General features: G+C 40.0%; 1 protein-coding gene across 1 annotated transcript in view; it reads left to right on the plus strand.

Annotated features, from left to right (window-relative positions):
• The first annotated feature begins 1,207 nt into the window (after positions 1-1,207).
• The window catches only part of ALG5 (ALG5 dolichyl-phosphate beta-glucosyltransferase), a 28,181-nt gene continuing 5,750 nt past the window's right edge, over positions 1,208-23,638 (plus strand). The window contains exons 1-8 of the mRNA XM_052650213.1: positions 1,208-1,327; positions 5,282-5,453; positions 5,820-5,866; positions 6,202-6,270; positions 6,812-6,904; positions 8,612-8,725; positions 13,945-14,004; positions 19,129-19,280. Of these exons, the coding sequence (XP_052506173.1) occupies positions 1,262-1,327; positions 5,282-5,453; positions 5,820-5,866; positions 6,202-6,270; positions 6,812-6,904; positions 8,612-8,725; positions 13,945-14,004; positions 19,129-19,280 (773 nt within the window). The 5' untranslated portion in view covers positions 1,208-1,261. The remainder of the gene's footprint in view (positions 1,328-5,281; positions 5,454-5,819; positions 5,867-6,201; positions 6,271-6,811; positions 6,905-8,611; positions 8,726-13,944; positions 14,005-19,128; positions 19,281-23,638) is intronic.

Here is a 23,638-nt window from a genome sequence, read left to right on the forward strand (position 1 = left end):
CCAGAGTAGAGGTAGAAGAGGTGAGGGTGGTTTCCCGCCTGGCTTCGCTTCGACCACCCCTAGCCAGTCGCCCCTTTAGGTTTTCTTGACCTTGACGGTTTTGGCGAATCGGCTTTTACGAAAGTTATGAGTGTTGGTTTAGAAACAGTTTGATAGTTCAAGCGTGCGTGCTTAGTCTCTTCTGTAGAATCAGACTTTTCGCGACCCGATGGACTATAACCCACCAGCCTCTTCTGTCCTTGGAATTCTCCAGGCAAGAATACTAAACTGCGAAGATCTTCCCAAACCAGGAGTGGAACCCATGTCTCCTGCGTCTTCTGCATTGAAGGCGGATTCTTTATCGCTGAACCACCAGGGAAGCCCACCATTCAAAAGTTTCAGAGAAAACCGACGTTATAGCAAAGAATTAAGTGTTGAGCGTGGAGCATTATTCCAATGTTTCCGCGTTCTTTCCCCCTCCTCAGGCTGAGCCCTGGGCTTGCCTTCTTCCAGGTAAAAGCCTCCTGCTAGGGCACCGAAAATTTAAAAATTCTGTGCGCTGGTTATCCACATCAGGTTACATTACGCAGCTGCCAAGACTGGGCTCCAAAGAAACAACTTTCGTTGTAGACTGTGTCGTGGCTCAAAACCTCCACTCCACCTCCTTCCTAGAAAGGGTTGCTGATAAAACGCAGGGCATCCAATTCAATTTGAATGTCAGGTGAACAAAGAGTACACGCAAAATTGTTCATGTTATTAGTTGTTACCAGAAGCTGGGGGAGAACTGGGAAAGTTTTAGGAATAGACGGTAGTGATGGTTGCAGGAAGCTGTGAATGCAATCAATGTCCCTGTAGTAGGCACATAAACTGGTTAAAATGGGAAATTGTATGTTTTTCAAAGTTAATATAACAAAAAGCTCTTAAATGGGCGAACTTTGAGTGTGTGTTATATTTTAATAATGCTGTTGAAAACCGATCCGTTGCTATCTGAAATTCAATTTAAGTGGACATCCGTTTATTTCTCCTTGCTGATTCTGACAACCAGGACCTACTGCGTTTGAACAGAGCCGCTCGCACACAACATAGTCTTCGTCTCGTCACGCGGTGGCGCTGTGGGCAGCGCGGGTCCCCGGGCGTGACCGGGTCTGGCCGCGAGGTGGCGCTGTGGGCGGCGGGCGCCCAGCTGGCGTGGCCTCTCTGCGGGCAGGAGGCGGGGCTGCGCGGCCGCATTTCCGCGTGTGTGTAAACGCGGGATAGGGCGGCTGGCGGCCCGGCATGGAGGATGGCTCCGCTCTTGCTGCAGCTGGCGGTGCTCGGCGTGGCGCTGGCCGCCGCGGCCCTGATTCTGGTGAGGAGAGGGGTTGGGGACAGACGCGGACCTGGGCTCACTGCGCTCCTGAAGGCGCGGCCCGCCAGGCATGCTCTCCTCCTAGCTGTCCGCTCTTTGACGTGTCCTTCCACCACGCTTCCCCAAGCCTAGATCTCAGAATTTCACACCCCCTTTCCTTCAGTTCTTTATTTTTATTTTGGAGCTCCTTCCCCCTGCGTGCCCAGAACCTAGCACTTGCGTTCACTGGGAAATGCCCACCCCGTCTTCTTTTAGTCCCCTGGTTCCCGGACCTTCTGCCCATCCGCCCTCTCAGCCCTGACCTCTCCAAGACTTCCTCCCGGGTCTGCAGTTCTGGCCCTACCCGGGGAGATCCTGAGCACCTCCCCAGAAAGTGTGTGCTTCCTAGACACTCTGTTTCCTGGTATAGTTAAGCAAATGGAAAGTGGTGACCGCACTGACCAAAGCCAGCTATTAGCAGAGCAGATAAATCAGCGGACCAGGAAGACCAAGCTGGTCCAGGCCTGGTGTTACCGTATGGTTGGGGGTCGTTATGTGCCAGAATTCAGCACCCTAAGTTTAAATTGACACCCACACTGCATCTGCACGAAACTGTACAGCGGTATTCAAACTCAGATTTTCTTTGACACTTCTGTGGAAACACAGAAACAGTGTAACACTTCTTGATCCATAAGTAGTAGAAAATTAGCCGAGTGAACTTTCTCCCATATAATTTGGGAATGGCCCGCCATTTAGTTAGTAAAGAGAGAGATTTCCACTTCCTTGACGTTGAGGTTAGCAGCCTAAGTAGCATTGCCAGGGAGGCCACTGGGCCAGCTTCTCAGAATTTACAGCTTAGAGGTAGTTTAGCTAGAGAACAAGCAATGTATCCTGACATGTTTAGTGTTTGTGTCTGCGTGAGTGACGAGGTCTGTTTTTCTCTTAGTAGGATATGGAGATTTGTTTGGTTTTTTTTTTCAGGGTTTTGGTGGGGCAGAGTTTGACAGAATCCTAGGTTGAATCTGTCTTGTGTTGACTCTGTTAAATGTGCACTTCATGAGGTTGTACTAAAAGTTTTTGATCCTAGTAGCTCAAAGTGGTTATAAGAGCTTCCGTCTATTGAATACTTCCATTATGTTGGATAGTGTATTCAGCTTTCAACCAGGATTATCTCTTTTAATCTTTAAAACAGCAACTGACAGAAATGTTATCATTAGTTTTCCTTGACTGGTGAGGAAGTTGATGTTGGAAACATGGATTCATGGAGGCAAATGTCACCCAACTAGTGGAACTTCATTTTTTTAGATGCCAGAGCAGGAGCACAGAACACATCAGTCTTGTTTCATATATAATCTCTGCACTGTCTCTTTACCACTTCTTTTCTGAATTAATTTTGAAGCAAATCCAAGACATCACATTTAATCTGTAAATGTTAAGCATTTTTCTCTAAAGTTAGGACCCCCTTCTAAAAACATAATCACAATAAGGTTATCGCAGTTTTAAGTTTAACGTTGTTAAGTGATTTAAAATACTGTTGGTTCAGATGCCTTTGTATTAGTGTAACTGGTTTGTATTTGTATAACTGATTAGTTTCATTCAGTATCCACACACACTTAACACTACATCAGTTTGTCTCAAGTGTCTTAAACAATTTCTCCTCTTTTTTTTTTTTTCTGATGTTTCTTAAGCAGTCATTTGTTCTGTAGAATTTCTCACAATCTGGATTTTACTAACTGCATCCCTTAGGTAACTTTTAACATTGTGCTCTGTCCCCTGAATTTCCTATGAACTGCTGGTTACAGCTGCAATTTGATGAAATCCATATTTGAGTTTTAATCAAGAGAAGTGTGTGAATGGTGCTGATTACTCCTTTTTTGTCATATCAAGAAGCATGTGATGACTGATTTTCTGTGGTGTCTAGTGGGATTCACAGCTTCAGGAGTTACTAGCTTGACCCACCAATCATTAAGTTTGTCATTAACCTAATGGTTTTAGCAGTCATTGATGATCACTGCCTAAATCCACTGTTTCACTGGGGGTTGCAGAGTGGAATATTGTAATTGTATCGTTGCTTCACGTGTTACCTCGAATTTTGTAATGAAAAAAATTCATCCGCAGCTATTCAGTTTCCCTGAAATACTTTTCATATTTTAAAAGGTAAAGATAAAAGGCAAGTTTTGAAAATAATGAGATGGTTCCCTGGCTTCTTAAAAAGGTGATTAATTAATTTTTTATTTTCAGTATCATTACGAACCTATGATATACAGTTTTCCCTGTGTTTTGATACACTGCACTAGTTATTCTTTTTGAAGCTTCAATTCTTCCTTGTCAAGTCCGACCCAGTCAAGCTGGCTACTTTGTCATTAATGTTTGTAGCTTCCTAGCCTGACTGCTACCCCACTTGAATCAGCCATTTCTCTTAGGAGCACTGGTTACTTTTAGTAGGAAATTGAATTTAGTAACCACAGTCTGGTCACTTGGAGTAAAGAGCAGGAACTCTTTAACCACTAGGCGGCACACTGCCTTCAGTTCAGTTCAGTTCAGTCGCTCAGTTGTGTCCGACTCTTTGCGACCCCATGAATTGCAGCACGCCAGGGCTCCCTGTCCATCACCAACTCCCGGAGTTCACTCAGACTCACGTCCATTAAGTCGGTGATGCCATCCAGCCATCTCATCCTCTGTCGTCCCCTTCTCCTCCTGCCCCCAATCCCTCCCAGCATCAGAGTCTTTTCCAGTGAGTCAACTCTTCGCATGAGGTGGCCAAAGTACTGGAGTTTCAGCTTTAGCATCATTCCTTCCAAAGAATACCCAGGGCTGATCTCCTTCAGAATGGACTGGTTGGATCTCCTTGCAGTCCAAGGGACCTTCAAAAGTCTTCTCCAACACCACAGTTCAAACGCATTAATTCTTCAGCACTCAGCTTTCTTCACAGTCCAACTCTCGCATCCATACATGACTACTGGAAAAACCATAGCCTTGACTAAACACTGCCTTCATACTCATGCTAATCAGAAGCACATTCAATTTCAGTACGTTTCCAGTGGGATGTTATAAATGGCCATTGAATTACAAATGAATTGCATTCCAAAAGTTGGTAGGTTGATTGTTTTGAAAGCAGAAAGTATATCAGTAGAAACAGTGCTTCAAAGAATGGTTATTTCCAAAGCCAGCTCCCTAGTGAATCTGGAAGAGGGCTATATAATGTTAGCAGTTCATAGTGCCTACAGGCTCCAAATTTGATACTTGACTCCAAAAAATTCTGTGTTCTGAACTGAAATCTGGGATGAGTATATATTCTTCAGCTTTTTTGTCCTTATTCTGGGGCTGGCAAACGCTTTCCTTGCAACCCTGGTCAGCCTGGTCCTGAGTGAGGTCTGCCCTCGCCCACAGGCTGTCCCTTTGCCACGGAGGCTCTGGGGGGAGTGGGGCAAGGGATTGGAGTTCAGGGTATCTCGGGGTAGGTGTCACCTCTGTAGTGACTGTTCCTTCTTAGATCTGAGATGACAGAAGCCTGGGGCATGACAGGACATGGAGAGCCCCCTGGGGCATTAGTACCTTAGTAAGGGAAGAAAGGGCAATAGTAATCAGTTTACAAGAAGAGGTGAAGGGTTGGAGTTTTGAAGTCACCTCCAGACCATTGTTACTGGACTAAAAACAGTAAATGTTTCACCTCACGTAAATGATGAATTCTAATGTAACTGTTAGTCACTCAGTCGTGTCCGACTCTTTGCGACCCCATGGACTGTGGCCCACCAGGCTCCTCTGTCCGTGGGATTCTCCAGGCAAGAATACTGGAGTGGGTTGCCATGCCCTCCTCCAGGGGATCTTCCCGACCCAGGGGTCAAACTCAGGTCTCGTGCGTTGCAGGCGGATTCTTTACTCATCCAAGCCACCAGGGGAAGCCCCTCTTCTAACATAACACATGTTTTAAAAGGTCACCACAGTATAATCTCTTATTAACATATCTGCTTTTAGATTTCCTTTGTTGCATTTATAACTGCTACAGAGATGCCACACCTTCAGCGACATGAAGAAGAGAAGTTCTTCTTAAATGCCAGGGGCCAGAGGGAAGCCTTACCCAGCATTCAGGACTCACCTACCAAACAGCTTTCTGTGGTCGTGCCTTCCTACAATGAAGAAAAACGGTGTAAGCCCTCCTTGATTCTTCTGGTAAGGGGTAGTTTGGGAAGAAAAGGAAATTGAAAGTCTGGACTTGGCCAGAGCCTTGATACTTGTGGGCTGTAGAGTGTGTGCACGGTTGGTGGTTGTGGATTAGACGAGAAAGGAGCATCCAGTCTGAGGCTGAAGTGTTGAAGAGAAGTGATAAGCGAGAGGGGAGCAGAAGACAGATGTTCCAGATAGAAATAGCCTCTGCGGGGGACAGCCCGGGAGGGCTTAGTTAGTCAGGCTTCTTTGATACATAAACTGTGTGCTGGGACGAAATAATTTTCAAAAGCAATTTATATATGTGTATGTATGTATATATATATTTATTATTATTATTTTCTTTAAGTGCCTGTAATGATGGAAGAAGCTCTGGGTTATCTGGAAGACAGACAGGTATCATGTTTTCTCTGACGTCTAATTAATCCTAGAACGGGTCACCAAGCTGTGGACCCCAGGCTGGATCCTTGATGAGAGGCGGTGCCAGCCATTCTCGGGCTGTCACGGCCCTGGCCTCTGTGCTCAGCCTGTTGCCTTGGCCTTTTTACACATTATACACTTTGTACAGTTACATTCTGTAACCGTGCTTTGTACACTTAAATTTATATTCATATTTATACACATAAACAGTAAAAAAAACACTAGTTGCTTTTTTAGCTTCCTTACAACTTGATTAGAATTCTTAATGTTGGCCATGCCGAATAGTGGTATTTTATTTTTGCTTTTTGCAGAAACAAGATCCCACCTTCACTTATGAGGTGATAATAGTTGACGATGGCAGCAAAGACCAGACTTCAAAGGTAAGTCTGCTGAGGAGCCAGCAGAGAGAAAGAGGTTGAAAACTCAGAAGAGGACAAGTCTGGTGGGATTCTTTGCTGAGAGTGAGGAATTCGAGGAGAAGATCTGGGGGAAATGGTGTAGGATACAGACAGCTTCTCTGGGGAGTAAGGTTGGCTGCTGACAAGTAAACAGGTCTTTAAGCAGTTCTGGGAACCCAGTCACAAATGTGTAACAGTCAAGGAGCATGTGGCCTTTATTTTTATTTTCTCTAGAAGCTCTGTAGCTTAGGCAGAGGAGTCGAGAAAAAAAGAGACAGCCACTGCCTGTTCTGTTGTCTCCTCTGCAGGAAAGGGAGCTGTGACCTCAGCAGTCAGGCTCGGATCTTGGCCCCAGAAATTCAGCAGCTTCTCTAGGCCACCAGAACCCGCTGTGGGTGTCATCCGGTCACAAAGAGGCAGCAACTAGAATATCAAGTGTTTAAGCCAAAATCAGAAACCCAATTTCTGTTACTGTCCTGGAATTCAAATTCATTTTAATTCTGACTTTTATGTAATTTGACAGGTAGCTTTTAAATACTGCCAGAAATACGGAAGTGACAAAGTGCGAGTGATAACGCTGGTGAAGAACCGTGGAAAGGGCGGAGCGATTAGGATGGTAATAACCTAATTTCAACATTTTTATCTGAAATACGAAGGTATTTTGAATAGCCTCTTTTGTCGATTACAGCACATACATATTCTGCAACTTGGTGGTTAAATACCACCCTTTCAAATAAGGCTGGTAAATTGCTTTTAATAACTTCTTATATATATGTATATATAATGTGATCATAATAAAAAGAAAATATCATGCCATAGCTATGATGTGCTGGGTGATTCGGAAGGAAGTATTCATCTTGATCTAGCAGTGAGGTGGAGGCCCTCAGTGGTAGAATCAGAAGGGTCGCCCACATTCAAGAAACCCCCTATCGTGTATCACTGAGTCACTCCTTTATTATTATTATTTTTTTAATCCCAAACGTATAGCTACAGACTTTGTGCCTTGTAGCGTTTCTCTTTTCGAAAACTTAATATATGATGTTCAGATGTTAAATACAGCTTTTTATTTCTGCTTTTTCACCCATATTCTAATGAGTATGATAAAAAGACATCACATTTACTAATAAGTGGCTTAATGGTGTAGAATAGAGATCAAATTTCTGTCGAGATTTGTATGTGCTGTGCTGTGCTTAGTCACTTAGCCATGTTCCAGCTCTTTGCAAACCCATGGATTATAGCCCACCAGCCTCCCCTGTCCATGGAATTCTTCAGGCAAGAATACTGGAGTGGGTTGCCATGCCCTTCTCCAGGGGATCTTCCCAACCCAGGGACCAAACTGGGATCTCCTGCATTACAGGCAGTTCTTCCAGCTGAGCTACTGAGGAAGCCCCCTAGATTTGTATATGTGTGTCTTATCTGTAGGCACACTGTTAAGTGACAGTATATTTACACTTAAGAAACAATGTGTTCACTCAAATGCACCATGAAATTAAGAGTTGATGCATAACATTTAAAATGAAACTTCATTAATCTGACAGATCAACTGCAATGCCCTGTGTTAAACTGTTTGAAACTACTCCCTTTTCTTTTTTGCCAATAAAGTTGTAAATAAAAACAGTGATAAAAGTAAAAAAAAAAAAAAAAGAAGAGTTGATGCATAGTTTCTGTGTGAAATATGCACTGGTGGGACTGTATTCTGCCCAAAGATTGATCAGTTCACAATTGAGTGGCATAAGTTTGCTAAGTGTCAGATGCCTAAAGTAATATTTGAATATATCCACACACTCTAAATTTTAGTGGCATTCTACATTTCTTTATTGAACAATTAATTCTAAGTATTTTAGATCCCGTAGTAAAAAATACCAAAGCTCTGTCATGTTATGATGCATTTCACAGCAAAGCTGTCTGTGTTTTATTTGTTCAATATCTCCACAAATATCTCCTCCATATACTCCTCTAAGGAGGCCCTGGTCCCTGGTAAGTGCCACTGGACTTACATAATACAGGTATAATATTTATAGTAGGTATTTTACATTTTTATTCTTACTGATGCAGCGTATCTTTATCCAAATCTATTTTCTCATCTCGATATTTTCCAAGGTATTAGTAGTATGACCTCACAAAGTTTTTAGAATCATGAAGTAGACACTGGATACTTCTGGAATGATCTTATCAATTGTTTTCAGGGGACTTTGGCCTCCTGCCATGTCATACCTAATATTTCTTTCTGGGATATTTTAAGTAAAGCAGAACAAATTGCTATGTCACCAAATTTAACTTTGATTTTAAGCAACTTTCTTTTAATTGAAATTTTGACATACAGGGTGTATTCAGTTCTCGAGGTAAAAAGATCCTTATGGCAGATGCTGACGGAGCCACCAAGTTTCCAGATATTGAAAAATTAGAAAAAGGACTGAATGATCTACAGCCTTGGCCAGTGAGTATAGGGTATAGTTTAAATGATATTCAATAAAGAACAGAGGGGGTCTAAAGTAAAATCAAAATGGTGTTTTTAAGTTAAACAGTTGGGGAATTTTTTTTTGGTGGGGGTGTGAAATTCCTATATGCAGTCCCACAAAAGCTAATTACTAACATTCACTGATTTTCTGAGATTCACTTCACAATTACTTATTTAATATTCTGTCCATTTCTCTCAATTTTAAATTGCTTTACTCCCACCAGAGTTTTAATATTTATCATGCATATTCAGCTAAATCTTTTATGTAAAAGCACAGACTGACACTTCTAGGTAGAGATATGGAATGAAACTGGATCACAGAATCTTATTTTTATGAAACAAAAACAAAACACAAGCAACAACCACTCGAAAAAGATTACGTGTCTGTTTGTGCCACAATTTCAAAAAGTGGAGGTTGACTTTCACTCAGCCTAATGCATCTGAGATTCATCCCAGTTGCTGGGTATCAGTGATTTGTGCCTTTTAACTGCTAAGTGGTATTCCATTGTGTGGGTGTACCACAGCTTGTTTATCCATTCAGCTGCTGGAGGACATTTGGACAGTTTTCCAGCATTTGGCAATTGTGAATAAAGGCAGTATCAACATTTGTTTTAAAAGAAAAAAAAAAAAAAGTAAAGGTTGAGGAAAGAAAGAAAATCCTGGTGCCATTTCTAGCCTTTAAAAGCCATTTAGAGAAAGAAGATAACTTTACTATATTCTGAGCTTTTTACGAAATACTCCTGATCTAGAAAGATTCAGACTTTGAGGATGAGTTAGTGCCTATGGACAGCATTCACTGACACACTGTATCCCGGGATTTAGCAGAAGTTTCTAGGGCTCCCCATTGTCAGGGCTTCAAGCTGGGTGTGGATCCATTCCTCAGAGCCGTGCACCCTTGTACAGGAATGACAAAAATCTCACAACAGCAAGGAACCCAGGTAACCCAACAAAGCTGCATAGAACTTTATCTGTTTTCCATGTGTCTTCTCGACTTTGGCCTATCAATAGTTATTTCAGTTTTTAAATAGCAGATTTATTTTTCTTATCATCCTGGTCATTTTCTACCAAAGTTGGTGAGGATCCAGTTACGACATGGTGCTGTTACCTAGTAGATACTGCCACTGGACCTTGACTCCCATCCTTATACTGGTGCCTCTGTACCTCTTAAGAGGTGTCACCTCTGTTTCTGTATTTCTTTGGCTTTGTTAAGAAATGGAAATGTGGCTCTGAATTTATTACACATCAGCATGTTCAATTTCAGTTTCTCAGGATACAGGCTGTTGTTCTATCTTTAATGTAATTGTTACTCCCTTTTCAATCCGTTTGAGCCACAAAACCCATAAGCATGCCTCACATGTATCTCCTTAAACCCTAATGAAAGCTGACTAGAATAGTTCTGAAAATAATGAAGCAGGAACGGGAGTTCTCTAATGAGTGCACAACCGACTCACTAGATGGCAGAAGTTAACTGAAATGTCTTTTACAGCATTGGTTTGACAGGATAGCCAGCATGTTCTTCAGTGGCTTCCACTGTTCTCTTTCTTCTTGGCTGGTTTTATTTTTAATGGCAACAATAAGAAATGTGCTGCTCCAGCTGACCCTTGACCAACAAAAGGGGAGTAGGAGTGCCTACACCCCACCTCCCTCCATAGGCCCGGGTCAACCCTGTGTTGTTCAAGGGTCAGCTGTACTTCTTTCTTGTGTATCCTCTTAGAGTAACCAGGTCACGTATTCTAGGCTAATTATTCCTACCTGGTGAACTTTAAAAAGTTTCCTGCGGTCCCTTCTCTGAAGATGATTATTCTTTTAAGGTTGTGAACTAAATGTATATAATTCAAGTAGAGCTTTACATGACAAACAAATGAAATAGGGATCTACAATTCCAAATAGTTTATCTTTTTTTTTTTAATGTAAAGCTTTTCTCCCAGCTCTTTAGTTTCCTAACCTGTAGTGTTCTGCTGCTGCTGCTGCTGCTAAATCACTTCAGTCGTGTCCGACTCTGTGCGACCCCATAGACAGCAGCCCATCAGGCTTCCCCATCCCTGGGATTCTCCAGGCAAGAACTCTGGAGTGGGTTGCCATTTCCTTCTCCAATGCGTGGAAGTGAAGTCGCTCAGTCGTGTCCAACTCTTAGCGACCCCATGGACTGCAGCCTACCAGGCTCCTCCGTCCATGGGATTTTCCAGGCAAGAGTACCGGAGTGGGGTGCCATTGCCTTCTCCAGTAGTGTCCTACCTCAATAAAAATATGTTTGATTTTATAAAATAATTTTTTGAGCAAAGTATATGATGATCACTTGTTTAGTAGTTTGGCCACCTGATGTGAAGAGCTGACTCACTGGAAAAGACCCTGATGCTGGGAAAGATTGAGGGCAGGAGGAGAAGGGGACAGACAGAGGATGAGATGGTTGGATGACATCACTGACTCAATGGACATGGGTTTGAGTGAACTCCGGGAGTTGGTGATGGACAGGGAGCCCTGGCATGCTGCAGTTCATGGGGTCGCAAAGAGTTGGACACGACTGAGCGACTGAACTGAACTGAACTGTTGAGTAGTTTAGCTATTCAAAGTAGAATCAACTGGAACTAGCATGCAGGGAGTAATTTCTTAAGCCAGTTTTTTGGGTATTTTCCCCCAGACTGGGGTAAATAGTACTTGAGAAAGGAGAGCAAAAGCAAAAACAAAAAACAAGGAAATAATACAAAATGTTAGCAGTGGCTGCTTTTAGGTAGTGAGATTATGCATGAGTTTTTATAATAACTTTTTTTCCGTATGCATGTAAATTTATATGCTTACCAATTTCTTTACAATGAACACTTTTTTAGTTTATTTCGATTAATGGTTCAAAGTTCAAATAGTATAAGAAGGTATGCAGTGAACCCAGCTCTGCATTTCTCAGTTACCCAGTCACTCTCAGAAGTTACTGTCATCCATTTCCGCATGTCCACCTAGAAGATGTATGTTGTATTCTTTATTTTTTAAATACACACTATGCATTATTCCTGTTGTTTGCATTTTACAACATATCTGGGAGATTAAGCCGTCTGTGTACATCAGAATCCTTATTCTGTCACAGCTCCGTAACCAGTCCCTTTGGATTGATGTACAGGTTTGCTTCTTCAAACAATACTGAAGTGTTCAACTTTATATAGATGTCATTTTACACATATGCAAGTTTATTATGGGAAGAATCTCTAGCTGTAAAATTGCTGCATCAAATTATGTGTATATTTGTAATTGGGATAACAGTTTTCAAATTGCTGTCTATATAGAATGTGTGTGTACAATAAGGTAAAAAATTAATAGATTTAATTTACATTGCTCTTGGTATGATTGCGGTAGGAATCTCTTCAGTGATTTAAAAGGTATTTCCACTTCCTATTTTTGTGAATTTGTGTTTATAACCTTCACCTCTTTCCAAATCAGTCATTGAGTACTTTTCTTAATAATTTGTAGGAGCACTTTATATATTTTGGAAATTAACCTTTTATCTATAATATAAATTATTGCTGTGTTTTGCCCCAGTTTATTTGTCTTTTAATTTTTAATGTGGTTGGATTTTTCTTGTTTTGCCACACAATAATCTTTAAGATTTTCTTGTCAAGTTGATAAATTCTTCTGGGGTTTGTGTATTTGTGCCTTCCTTGGGATCATTTGGAGAAGGAAATGGCAACCCACTCCAGTATTCCTGCCTGAGAAATTCCGTGGACAGAAGAGCCTGGTGGTCTGCAGTCCCTGGAGTCACAAAGCGTCAGACACAACTGAGTGACTAACACACACACCTTAGTTTTTCGGGCTTCCCTGGTAGCTCAGCTGGTAAAGAATCTGCCTGCAATGCAGGAGACCCTGCTTGATTCCTGGGTCAGGATGTTCCCTGGAGAAGGAGAAAGCTACCCACTCCAGTATTCTTGGGTTTTCTGGTGGCTCAGACAGTAAAGAATCTGCCTGCAATGTGGGAAACCTGGGTTCAATCCCTGGGTTGGAAAGATCCCCTGGAGAAGGGTATGGCAGCCCACTCCAGTATTCTTGCCTGGAGAATCCCATGGACAGAGGAGCCTGGCAGGCTACAGTCCATGGGGTCGCAGTCGGACATGCATAAGCGACTAAGCACAGCATAGCACCTTAGTTTTTCTAGCTTCCCTGGTGGCTCAGTGGTAAAGAATCCCCCGCAGTGCAGAAGACAAGGGTTCAATCCCTGGGTTGGGAAAATCTGAAGAAGGAAATGGCACTCCAGCATTCTTGCCTGGGAGATCCCATGGACAAAGGGACCTGTGGGGACTACAGTCCATGAGGTTGTGAAAGAGTCAGACACACTTAGTGACTAAACAACAACAACTTTGGTTTTAATTATTTTTAGCTTTATAATTTAACTTTAAATCCTCTGGACTAGTCCTTTCTCACTCTTAGAATATTCTTGGCTCTTCTTGGTTCTTTATTTTTCAATATTAACTTCCAAATTAGCTTCTCTAAATCAGTGAAAAAATATTCTTATATTTCTGTTGGTATGGTTTTAAATTTAAATGTTAGGGAGTTGCCTTTTTATGCTGTAATCACATCCTCTCATCCATGGTCATGGTCTGCCCTCTTTGATTGGATATTTTTCTTTCCTTTGGTTGCATTTGTATGTTTCCTTTATTTAGATCTTGCTACATTTCTTGTAAAGATTATAAATTTTTCCTTTTTATTCATGTTATTATTGTTTTTGCTTCCATTATGATTATCTGATCATCGTATCTACATATAAGACTAAAATATTATATATATATATATATATATTCATCTTGTGCCCACTCATCTTTTACATTCTCTTATATACATTCTCTTATTTGTAATCAGTTTTCAGTTGACATTCTTAGGTTTTCCATAATGCAGTGATTACATATAAAATCACACTATCTACAGATAACCCTTTTCTTTCTAATACTACTAATTTTTATTATAATTATATTGACAAAGTATTTTCAGTTAGAAAAATTGCTTAAATATATGAATTCTGAAATAATCCATGCCTCTTATATTTAGCAGGGAAAACTGTTATCTCAGTAAATACAATTAGACTTCTTTAAGATTCTGAACTCCTCAGTAAACCTTTAAAGATATTAAACACTACTTAAAAAAAAGTTTCTAAAAAATAAGATATTTACATTGAAAGCAAATGTTTTTAATAGTGATACTGATTTCATTGCTTCTTTTTTCAGGATCAAATGGCTATCGCTTGTGGATCTCGAGCTCATTTGGAAAAAGAATCAATTGCTCAGGTGAGGCTTTCATCAAAGATGCATGCATCCTTTTTTCTTTCTTTCTTTCTGTTTTACATATACATTAGCATGAAATAAGCTTATACTTTCATAATTAATCTCATAAACATGAGGTTCCTTTCAAAAGGAAATATTGGCACATGCAGGAATCGATTTTTGCTTTTTTTTCCTTTTCATTAGTGTAGAGGGAGACCATAGCCTTCGCTTTGGTTTAGGGTGCAAGCAGCTCTGTTTCGAAGACACAAAGGGCATCCCCATTCAGTTACCGTATAAGGCAGATTTCTCCAAATGATGCCTTTTTGAACCAATCAACTTGCCTGTAGTTTTAATCATGTCAGCACACTGAAGTACTATATTTGGAATTTTATTCAAAGCTTAAATTTTTAAAACCTGTTTCCCTTAGAAAAGCAACATAACTTCACATGAGTAAAGTTGTGCTGCCCCTTTCAGTATATGAAAGAATCAGTGAAGACACCAACTTCTTGAGGTGGTGATTTACAGATTAGGCTAAGAAGCTGGAGTGACTGCAAGGAAAAAATATAACAAGGAATCATTCTATGCAGTGTTATTTTAATTCTTTTCATGTAAAAATGTAGACCTAATGTATCAGGCTCAGTAATTGTCCATGATATTCTTTTATGTTCATCTGCTAGAGTGGTCACGTAGATTGAGCATAAAGCTGTAGTTTTCAGAGGAAGGTCAAAATCATCTGGGGCTTGTTTTCTTTGTTTGTGTTTTTCTTTAACGCACATTCCTAGGCCAGTCTCAGACACTAAATCAGATTCTAGCCATGGGATCAAGAGTCTGCATTTTTAAGTTTCCCAGGTCACCCTATGCAACCAGACTTTGAGAACCAATGGAATATAAGATTGACCCTTCCCCTCAGTGATTCTGAAATAGGACATGAAAAAATTATAATTTTTTCCCCAAGATATACTGATAGCAGAACCATTAAATCCCTTAAGGATTTTGCTCTAATGTGAAAACTTGAACTCTCCTTTTTTTTTTAATTTAAGAAATAAATTATTATATCTTCTTCAGCATCTAGTCCAAATGTAACTCTGTAACCCTATGAAATCTTACTGGTATTTGGAAGAGGTTAATCTATTAACCACAGGAGAATATCAAACTCCTAGAAGTTTAGTGCTGAGAGAATTTAGAGGCTAGCTAGTCCAACTTCATCAGTTCACTGATACACAAGAGATAAGGAAAGGAAAAGTGTACGTGCAAGATGTTTAGAACATGATTTTTAATTGTGAAATACTAGAAACTATAAAATACTATATCCCAACGCTAGAAACTGTACATATTTCCCCTGGATGAAATGGCATACAGCAATAAAATAGATGCTAGTGGGCTTCCTTTGTGGCTCAGCTGGTAATGAATCCACCTGCAATGCGGGAGACCTGGGTTCAAACCCTAGGTTGGGAAGATCCCCTGGAGAAAGGAAAGGCTACCCACTCCAATATTCTGGCCTGGAGAATTCCATGGACTGTGTAGTCCATGGGGTCACAGAGTCAGACATGACTAAGTGACTTTCACTTCACTTCACAATGGAGACTGTATAATAATGTAGGGAAATACTAAAATGTTAGGTGGTATGGAAAATAGTATGATACTATAAATGCAGTATACTGTTTGTGTAAAAAATCTGTTCAAACAAAAACATGAAAACAGATTAAGGGTTTTGTGAGTAAATTTTTTCCTTTTTTAAAAAAATATATAAATGGGAAAAAAATTGTAATAAACTTGGAAAGGAAAAAGATTGGAGAAATAGGAAGCAGTTGAAGTAATCTAGAAAAGAAATGCTTGGGACCTGTTATTGTTTGTTGGCAATAGAAGGGAATTGTGGTTTTTGGTTTTGTTTTTAACAATGTAAATTCTTTTCACTTAGAACTTCCATTAGTTGAAAACTCTTTGAATTTTTTCAAAATAGTATTTAGAATGAGACTGTGCTATGATCTGGACCTTCTTTTACTTGGTGAGGCTTTTAACCAGTCATCAAGGGATCTACCCCAGGATCTCTTTTTCCTGTCATCTGTCCACCCATGCCTCCATCTCTAAAACTTAGTGACTGACATAGTGCTTTGGGGCTCTATAGAACTGGCAGCTGCTCCAGAGAGAAAGGGTAAACTGATCAGCAGTTATCCACTGGAGCCACTATGTATAACTCCTGCTGAGTAGGCTTGTAGTTCAAGTCAGGTGATTCTCATAGAACTATGTCTGTCATAGAGAAGGTCATCTCCAAGGGGCAACACATCCACTGGCCACATGTCCAGGAAACTGCGGCGTGGACATCCACTTCTTGGACACTCGGGTTCTTTTAACGTGCTATAGGCGATGCAGATCCTCCATGATGATCGATCTGTGGACAGTGAGAAATTACAGGAGTATTAATTAACACAGTAAACAGCAACTTTGGTAGCTAAAGTGTGTAGTTTTCAGACTTACCTTTCCTAAACACCTTTATGCATATTCTCAGTTAATCCTACCGTCTGGTCTCTTGCCCTCTTGGAAGACAGACATGCATGATACAGCACCAGTGGGGTCATTTAAGCATCCTTAAATGTGTTCATATGCCCATATATTCTGTGTAACAGTTAAAACAGTTGTGTTTATATTGTTTGGATATTCTCAAATTTATCATTTTTAAAGGATTCAAAATAGAATCCATTACTGCTTGTTTGATCTCTTTAGGTTATATTTTTGAAGAGTCTTCGCTTAAATCTTGAGACTTCTTTAATTCCTCTTTTTAAGATAATAAAATTACCAGTCAGCTTTAAATTTCACCTGAATTCCTTGTTTATGTTTCATAAATATTAGAAATTATTGTTAATATTAAAATAGTAAATATTTTAAAGTATCTACTTCAGAAGTTCATATAATGCTCTCCTATGACTTTGTTACCTTCATTTAACTAAATAGGTCTGTTTTGATATGTCTTCTAAACTTTAAGAGACTTTTTCAAGTTTTAAAAATTAAAGATCCTGTTGTTTATATTGTTACACTTTTCAATATGTCAGAAACCAAATAGGTTAAAGTCCTCATGTGAATGTGACATGTTTGTTTGTTGTTTTGTTTTTTTTCAGATAGCCATTATCCTAAAACAAACAAAAATCTTCTATTAACATCCAAGCAAAAGCAGTCATGAATATTTTTATTTGGTTACTAGTAAGCTCATCTCAATCACATTAAAAATCATTCGAGAACTAGTTTATAGGTATTGTTTTTCTACCTTTTAATTTTTATTTTTCTATCTTTCGATTTCTGTTTGTTCCTTTCCTAAGCATAAATGCTCTTTTGGAGGTTTAATCAGCCAACCAGTATTTATTGGAACTATTTTAAATGGAAGGCAGTGAGCAAGCTGTTGTGAGATCCCCAGAGTATGTTAAGATGAGGTTTCTGCCCTATCTGCTTAGTGAGGTAAGACACACTTACATCAAAACAGAACTCATGATTCTAGGTGATCAGTGAGAAGTGTTAGAGCTTTCCAAAGACTTTGTTTCAGTACCATCTAGATAAGTTTGATATTTTATTTTTCCTTCCCTTCTTGTCCTATTTAATACACAAGTGAAATTTGGTCAGGAGGTTAAAGTGAGCTTTCAAAGGGAAGCTTTCCTTCCCTTATTAAAAGCATTTGTTAAGTGTCTGTTACTTCCTGTACCAAACACCAGGCTAAAGACTTTAATATTATACCATTTAATCCTTACCTTTGTGAGGCAGGCATTTTCATTCTAAATGAGGGAAGTGGGATTTAGAGAGTGGAAGGAACATGCTCAAGGTCAGCCTAATTATTAATGGAGCCAGGATTCAAATACAGGCCTGCTCAGTGCAGTGGCTTTTCTCTTCCGTCATCTTATATGACTGTTGAGTCATGATTTTGTTCCTTGGTGATAGAAAAAGTCATGTGAATGAAGAACGATCCTAAAGATTACAGTAATGAAAAAGAAAAGCCAAAAGGAGGGAAGGACCTTGATTTACTAACATGAGATATTATTCTGCATAGACTTTTACTGGGTTTCTTATGTGCATATGTAATATATCATTCCATTGGTTTCTACTACCACAATTATAGAAAATTTTTAAGAGATCTTATCTTTTTTTAATCCTAAATACGAAAGTCTTGACTGCCATAATTACTGATCTGTTTTTCTTATGCTTTTAAGTTTTCATTGTTTTATGAATAAAATATACATGTTGTGTTACTACTAATAATAAAATTAATGACGGCTAACAATAAGGAATAGAAGGCAATGGCAGCCCACTCCAGTACTTTTGCCTGGAAAATCCCATGGATGGAGGAGCCTGGAAGGCTGCAGTCCATGGGGTCGCTGAGGGTCGGACATGACTGAGTGACTTCACTTTCACTTTTCACATATTGGAGAAGGAAATGGCAACCCACTCCAGTGTTCTTGCCTGGAGAATCCCAGGGACAGGGGAGCCTGGTGGGCTGCCATCTATGGGGTTGCACAGAGTCAGACACGACTGAAGTGACTTAGCAGCAGATAAGACTATTTAAATTTAATTTCCAAAAAAGAATTTAGCCTGTTAAAGTATATTTTATCAGAAATATCTGCCATACTTAATTAGGGAGACTGGGTATTTGTTTCAAACTCCTTGATGGTCTGTGGCTTCTGTGACACTCTTGCTGACCCCTGCTGTTGTATTCTCATTAGCCAGGTATCAAACTTCAGGCTGAAATCATGTTTCATTTTTACAAGATAATCTGGTAACTCACCTTTTCTGAAACCAAAATATGTTTGGGGCACAGAGGCATGAAAGACGGTGGAGATGTTCCTCTTGCTCATAGCAGCCCCCGCAGCTGCTGTGCAGGTTTCTGGCCAACTGAAGCCTCGGCTCTCACAGTCACTGTGATTCTTCTTGTCTGACTAAACCTCCAGGAAGGAAGTAACTACTTCTCTAGCCCCCGCCCAGCTCCAAGCGGTAGGCATCCTCGGTGTCTAGAATAGACTTCACCAGGGCAGCTAATGGGATGATGGTGTTCATGTGTGAGAGCTGCCCAGTCAGTTAAATATTAAATTGCAGTTCTCTGCAGCCAGATTGTTTTCAACGTCTCCTTTATAGATAAATGGAAATGTCATTTATATTTTGTCTTTGTTGCAGCGTTCTTACTTCCGTACTCTTCTCATGTATGGGTTCCACTTTCTGGTGTGGTTCCTTTGTGTCAAAGGAATCAGGGACACACAGTGTGGGTTCAAATTATTAACTCGAGAAGCAGCGTCACGGACGTTTTCATCTCTCCACATTGAACGATGGTAGGTTCCTAACTGGTGTGTATCTGGTATGTCTTCTTATGCAGCAGTTACTCCAGGTAATGGGAAGCCACCTTGTATTCTCATAATGAACCTCCAGGTTTAAACAAAATTCATACTTATATCTGTAAACTTAATCTGTGCCTATACTGGTTTGGTTCTTATTTTTAAAATCTCAAACCAAATATAGGGTATGAAGTTATATATTCACCTTAATTATGGACAGTATCAATCAAGAGGCCTGAAAACATCCTATTTCCTTAAGCTTCCTTTTTTCCTTCAATGAAAAATTCAGAAATATCAAAGCAGAAAAGGGTATCCAGTTTCTCTTTTTTCTTTTATGGGAATGAGTTCCCTCTCCTGCCTGAAGCCAGTTCTTGGATCTTTGCATCCCCTTCCACCTTCTAAGAACCCAGTCCTGTTCACTTACTTTCTCTCTCTCTTGTGTGTTTAGCCCTTTCTCTCAACCATGTTTTTCTCATCTGTTTTTTCAAGTTTAAATTTCCCTCGCCATTAAAAAAGCATGGTCTCCATTGACACCAGCCACCAGCACCCCTCCAGCCCTAGCCCTCTTTCCTTCCACAGCCAACTTTTTCCTGGAAAAATGGTCTGTATTCATTGTCTCCATCTTCCTACTTGCCACTCCTCACCCGTCCTCCCATCTAAACATCTCGTTACCCTCCTATCATTAAATCCAGTTGTCTTGTTTAATGTGATTACTTACCATCTTGATGCATCCATCAGCGACATTCAATACTTCAGAGCACTCTATCTTAAAATATACTGTTCTCTCAGCCTCTCTTCATCCCAGACCTCGCATCAGCTCTCAGCCTGTTGAGGGACTAACAGTGTGACACAGAAGCCTGAAACCTGGAGTCATTCTAACTGTCCCTTCATTTCTCTTCCTCTTCACCACCATCAGTTTGATCATTTTAATTCTGAAACTCCAGTTTCAGAAGTAAAAACTCCATAGGACATCAGTTCCTATGCTGCAGCCAGGGGGATCTCTTCAGAAATTAGAAATGATCAGACGTACCTCTTTGCTTCCCATTGCCTTTGAGTGCCTTCCCTGGGCCTTGAGAGTGATAATGATATCAGCATCAATATTGATTTTATGATTTTGCCCACCTGAGTCTCCACATGCAGTTTCTTCCCTTCTCACCACTCACTGCCTCTCTGTCAGCATCGGCTTATCCTTCAGATCTTCCTTAGGACAACCTGCCCTCACTCTCTGTAGTAGACCAGATGCCCCTACTGTATGCTGTTGGAGCACCATAAACCTTTCTTGTAGCACCTGTCACATCTGTAGTATTTTATTTGTGTAATGTTTCTTTTACTCTATTAAAACATAAGCTCCACAAGAGCAGAAAATCCTAGTCGGTTGCACACTTTAAAAACAAAAAGTAAATGGATTTGAGATGATTAAATGTCATAACATTTATGACAGAATATAAAATATTAACATATGGTATAGTTCATTGGCTAAGAGAGTGCCTGACCCATCATAGCTACTCAGTAAATATTGTTGTAAGAATTAATACTCAGTGCTAGTTCTGGGTTCTGTGTGAATTCTGTCTGTGGCAGGAGTCTGCGTAATTATTCCAGTAGATATTCATTCATGTAGTCTGTATAACTTTCATGCATGTGTTTGCAAATATTTGTTACCCCCTAGAAATAGATGTCATCTAATCTTCCCAAATAACTTTAAAGAAACTGGAATTTCAGAATTAAAATGATCAACATTTTTTTTTTCAATGTTTATTTATTTGACTGTGCCGGGTCTTAATCACAGCATGTGGGATCTAGTTTCTTGACCAGGGATTGAACCCAGGCCCCTCTGCATTGGGAGCTCTGAGTCTTAGCCACTGGACCACCAGGGAAGTCCCCGATCAACATGTTTTTAAATCCTTTTCCCTAGGTTAAATTTTAAGTACTTATATTTGGCCTTTAAATTTAAATGCACGTTTCGGTTATGTTGTTGAAGAAAATATACTGATAGTTAATGGACTCTAAAATCAGAGACTCTAAGAAGCCACTCCAGAAACACACCTCTGCAGTAGGTATTTTTCATTTCGCAGTTATGTCCAAATCTAGGGTCAAAGAGCTAGGTTCTTTGTAGTTTGAAAGGAAGGACTGAAAAATGGAGAGCAGTACGGTTTTAGGCTTGATAACTTTAAAATCATGAAATTTCCTTGTCAGGATTGTTCTAAGGCAGCACTGTCCAACAGAAATACAGTAGAAGACACAAATGCAAGCCATATGTGTAATTTTAAACTTCGTAGTAGCCACATTAAGAAGTAGAAAGATGAAATTTAATACTATCTTTAACACAATATAAGCATATTCATTTTGGCATGCATTCAGTATGAAAAAGATATTGAACTATTTTACAGTCTTTTCTCTGTACTATGTCTTGAGAGTATGGTACCTGTCGGTTCAGACCAGCCACATGTGGACAATGGCTGCCCTGTTGCCCAGCACCTTTCCCAGGTTTTATGTGTTTTTTTAAGTTAAAGAATGTGTTTTGTTTTTCTTTCTTCTGTAAATTTTATGTTCATGTGCACACCTTTCTAACTACTTATTTGAGATTTGATTGACTTAAAATTTTAACCTCTCACATCTCTCTTTAGGATCCAATAATGTTTCTTCTGTACCCATAAAGGAGAACCATCAAATAAGCATGTATCAGCCTGATAGGCAGTAATGTCTCACTGTTTTTATTTAAACATCTCTGATCTTACACTTCAATCAAGAAACACTTTAGAGCTGATGTGGGTTTTTTCTTATGTAGTGTAAGTTTTAGAAATCAAATTGTGCATCTACTCATTTCCATGTAGTTGTCACCTTAGACAGTTTTCTTAAGAGGACTTATTCTAAAGAGCCACTGAAATTTTTCTCGTAACTTTCATGAAATTCAAGTCAAGTAGAGTTTCTAGGTTGTAGAAAACATCAGGGTATAATGCACACTGTATTGCCCAAGTTGAAAGACTACAGCCATCTCTTTGATTCAGAATTGCTTGAGTATGAGTAACATTGTTAAATATAAATATATATAATCTCCATCCTCTGAACTCTGCCTCACCTAAAGTCTTCCCATTGAATGTTAAGGTATAATTTAACCCCGTTTACGAGTAATTTTTAAAATGGATTCTTTGAACTGTACCTTATTCTAGTAGATAATACTTTTATTTTTAATCAGTGTTATTCATGTTTATAATTTGAAACCATTCCATGGGGTTTATAAGAAGCCTGTTGTCTCTCGCCCCACCGCCTCTGACTCCCCCACCCGCCGCCCCCATTCCTGCTCCCTCACTGTAGCCACTGTCATTTCTTTACTGCTTGCTTGTGGTGTTTGCTGCATACTCAGAGCAGTGTCTACATAGCTGTGTCTCAGTTTTTCATTTTTAGATGTTACTTTCCAAAGTAGGAAATGAATGTTTAAGTATTCTCTTAAACTCCTGTTTACCCTCCACACTTACGTTACTGAAGTTTTAAAATAATTTTGCTCAGGTCAGTGTTGATCATTCTAGCTGGGTAAGGAGAATTCAGATTTGATCTGTAGCATGCAATGAGATTATAGGCCCATGTAATTGTAGTACTTTTTGTTTTTCCTGAAGGTAATAACTGCCTGGAGCTTTTTGTTGGCATTTCTTGACTGTGGATCTGACAGTTCCTCATGCTCACTCTGACAGGAGCGTGAGTTCCCAGAGGCATCAGATTCTGCCTCAGCTCCACCTTTTTCTGAGACATCTCGTCGGCTCTTCCTTTCTAGTTGTTTCCTGGCCTGCTGCAGCTCCTGTCCTCCATCTCGTTCTCCCTGGCTTCCCCCCTGTTTTAGTAGAGCACATCCTCTATGGAACTTCCTGAAAGTGTGAAACAGGCACTGCAAGAGCCCGCATGTGGAGGCATGCCTTTACTCCACCCTCACGCTCGTTTACCGGTTAGCTGGAGAGGGTTACAGGTTGGAAATCACTTTCCTCAGGATTTGGAAAGCGTTGCCCTGTTTTCTTTGGCACTCAGTGTTTCTCTGGAAAAGTCCAGTTCTGTCGATAATCTAATCTTGATTCTCTTCTGTGGCATATTATTTCCACCCCCCTCCTTTGGAAGCCTTATTTTCCTCCAGAGTGTTTTGAAATGTCATGATTCAGCGACTTAATATGGCTCTTTTCCATGCATTTTGTTGAGAACTCAGTAGGCCTCTAACTCTGGAAACCCATGTCCTTTGTTTCTCAGAAATGTCCTTTAATCCTTTCTTCAACAATTTCCTCTCTCTTCTCATTTGTAAAACACATGTTGAACTTCCCTGTTGATCCTCTAATTTTATTTTCTTTTCTCCTTCCTATTTTTCTATTGAGGTTTCC

The sequence above is a fragment of the Budorcas taxicolor genome, chromosome 12, assembly GCF_023091745.1.
Source record: "Budorcas taxicolor isolate Tak-1 chromosome 12, Takin1.1, whole genome shotgun sequence".
NCBI lineage: Eukaryota > Metazoa > Chordata > Mammalia > Artiodactyla > Bovidae > Budorcas > Budorcas taxicolor.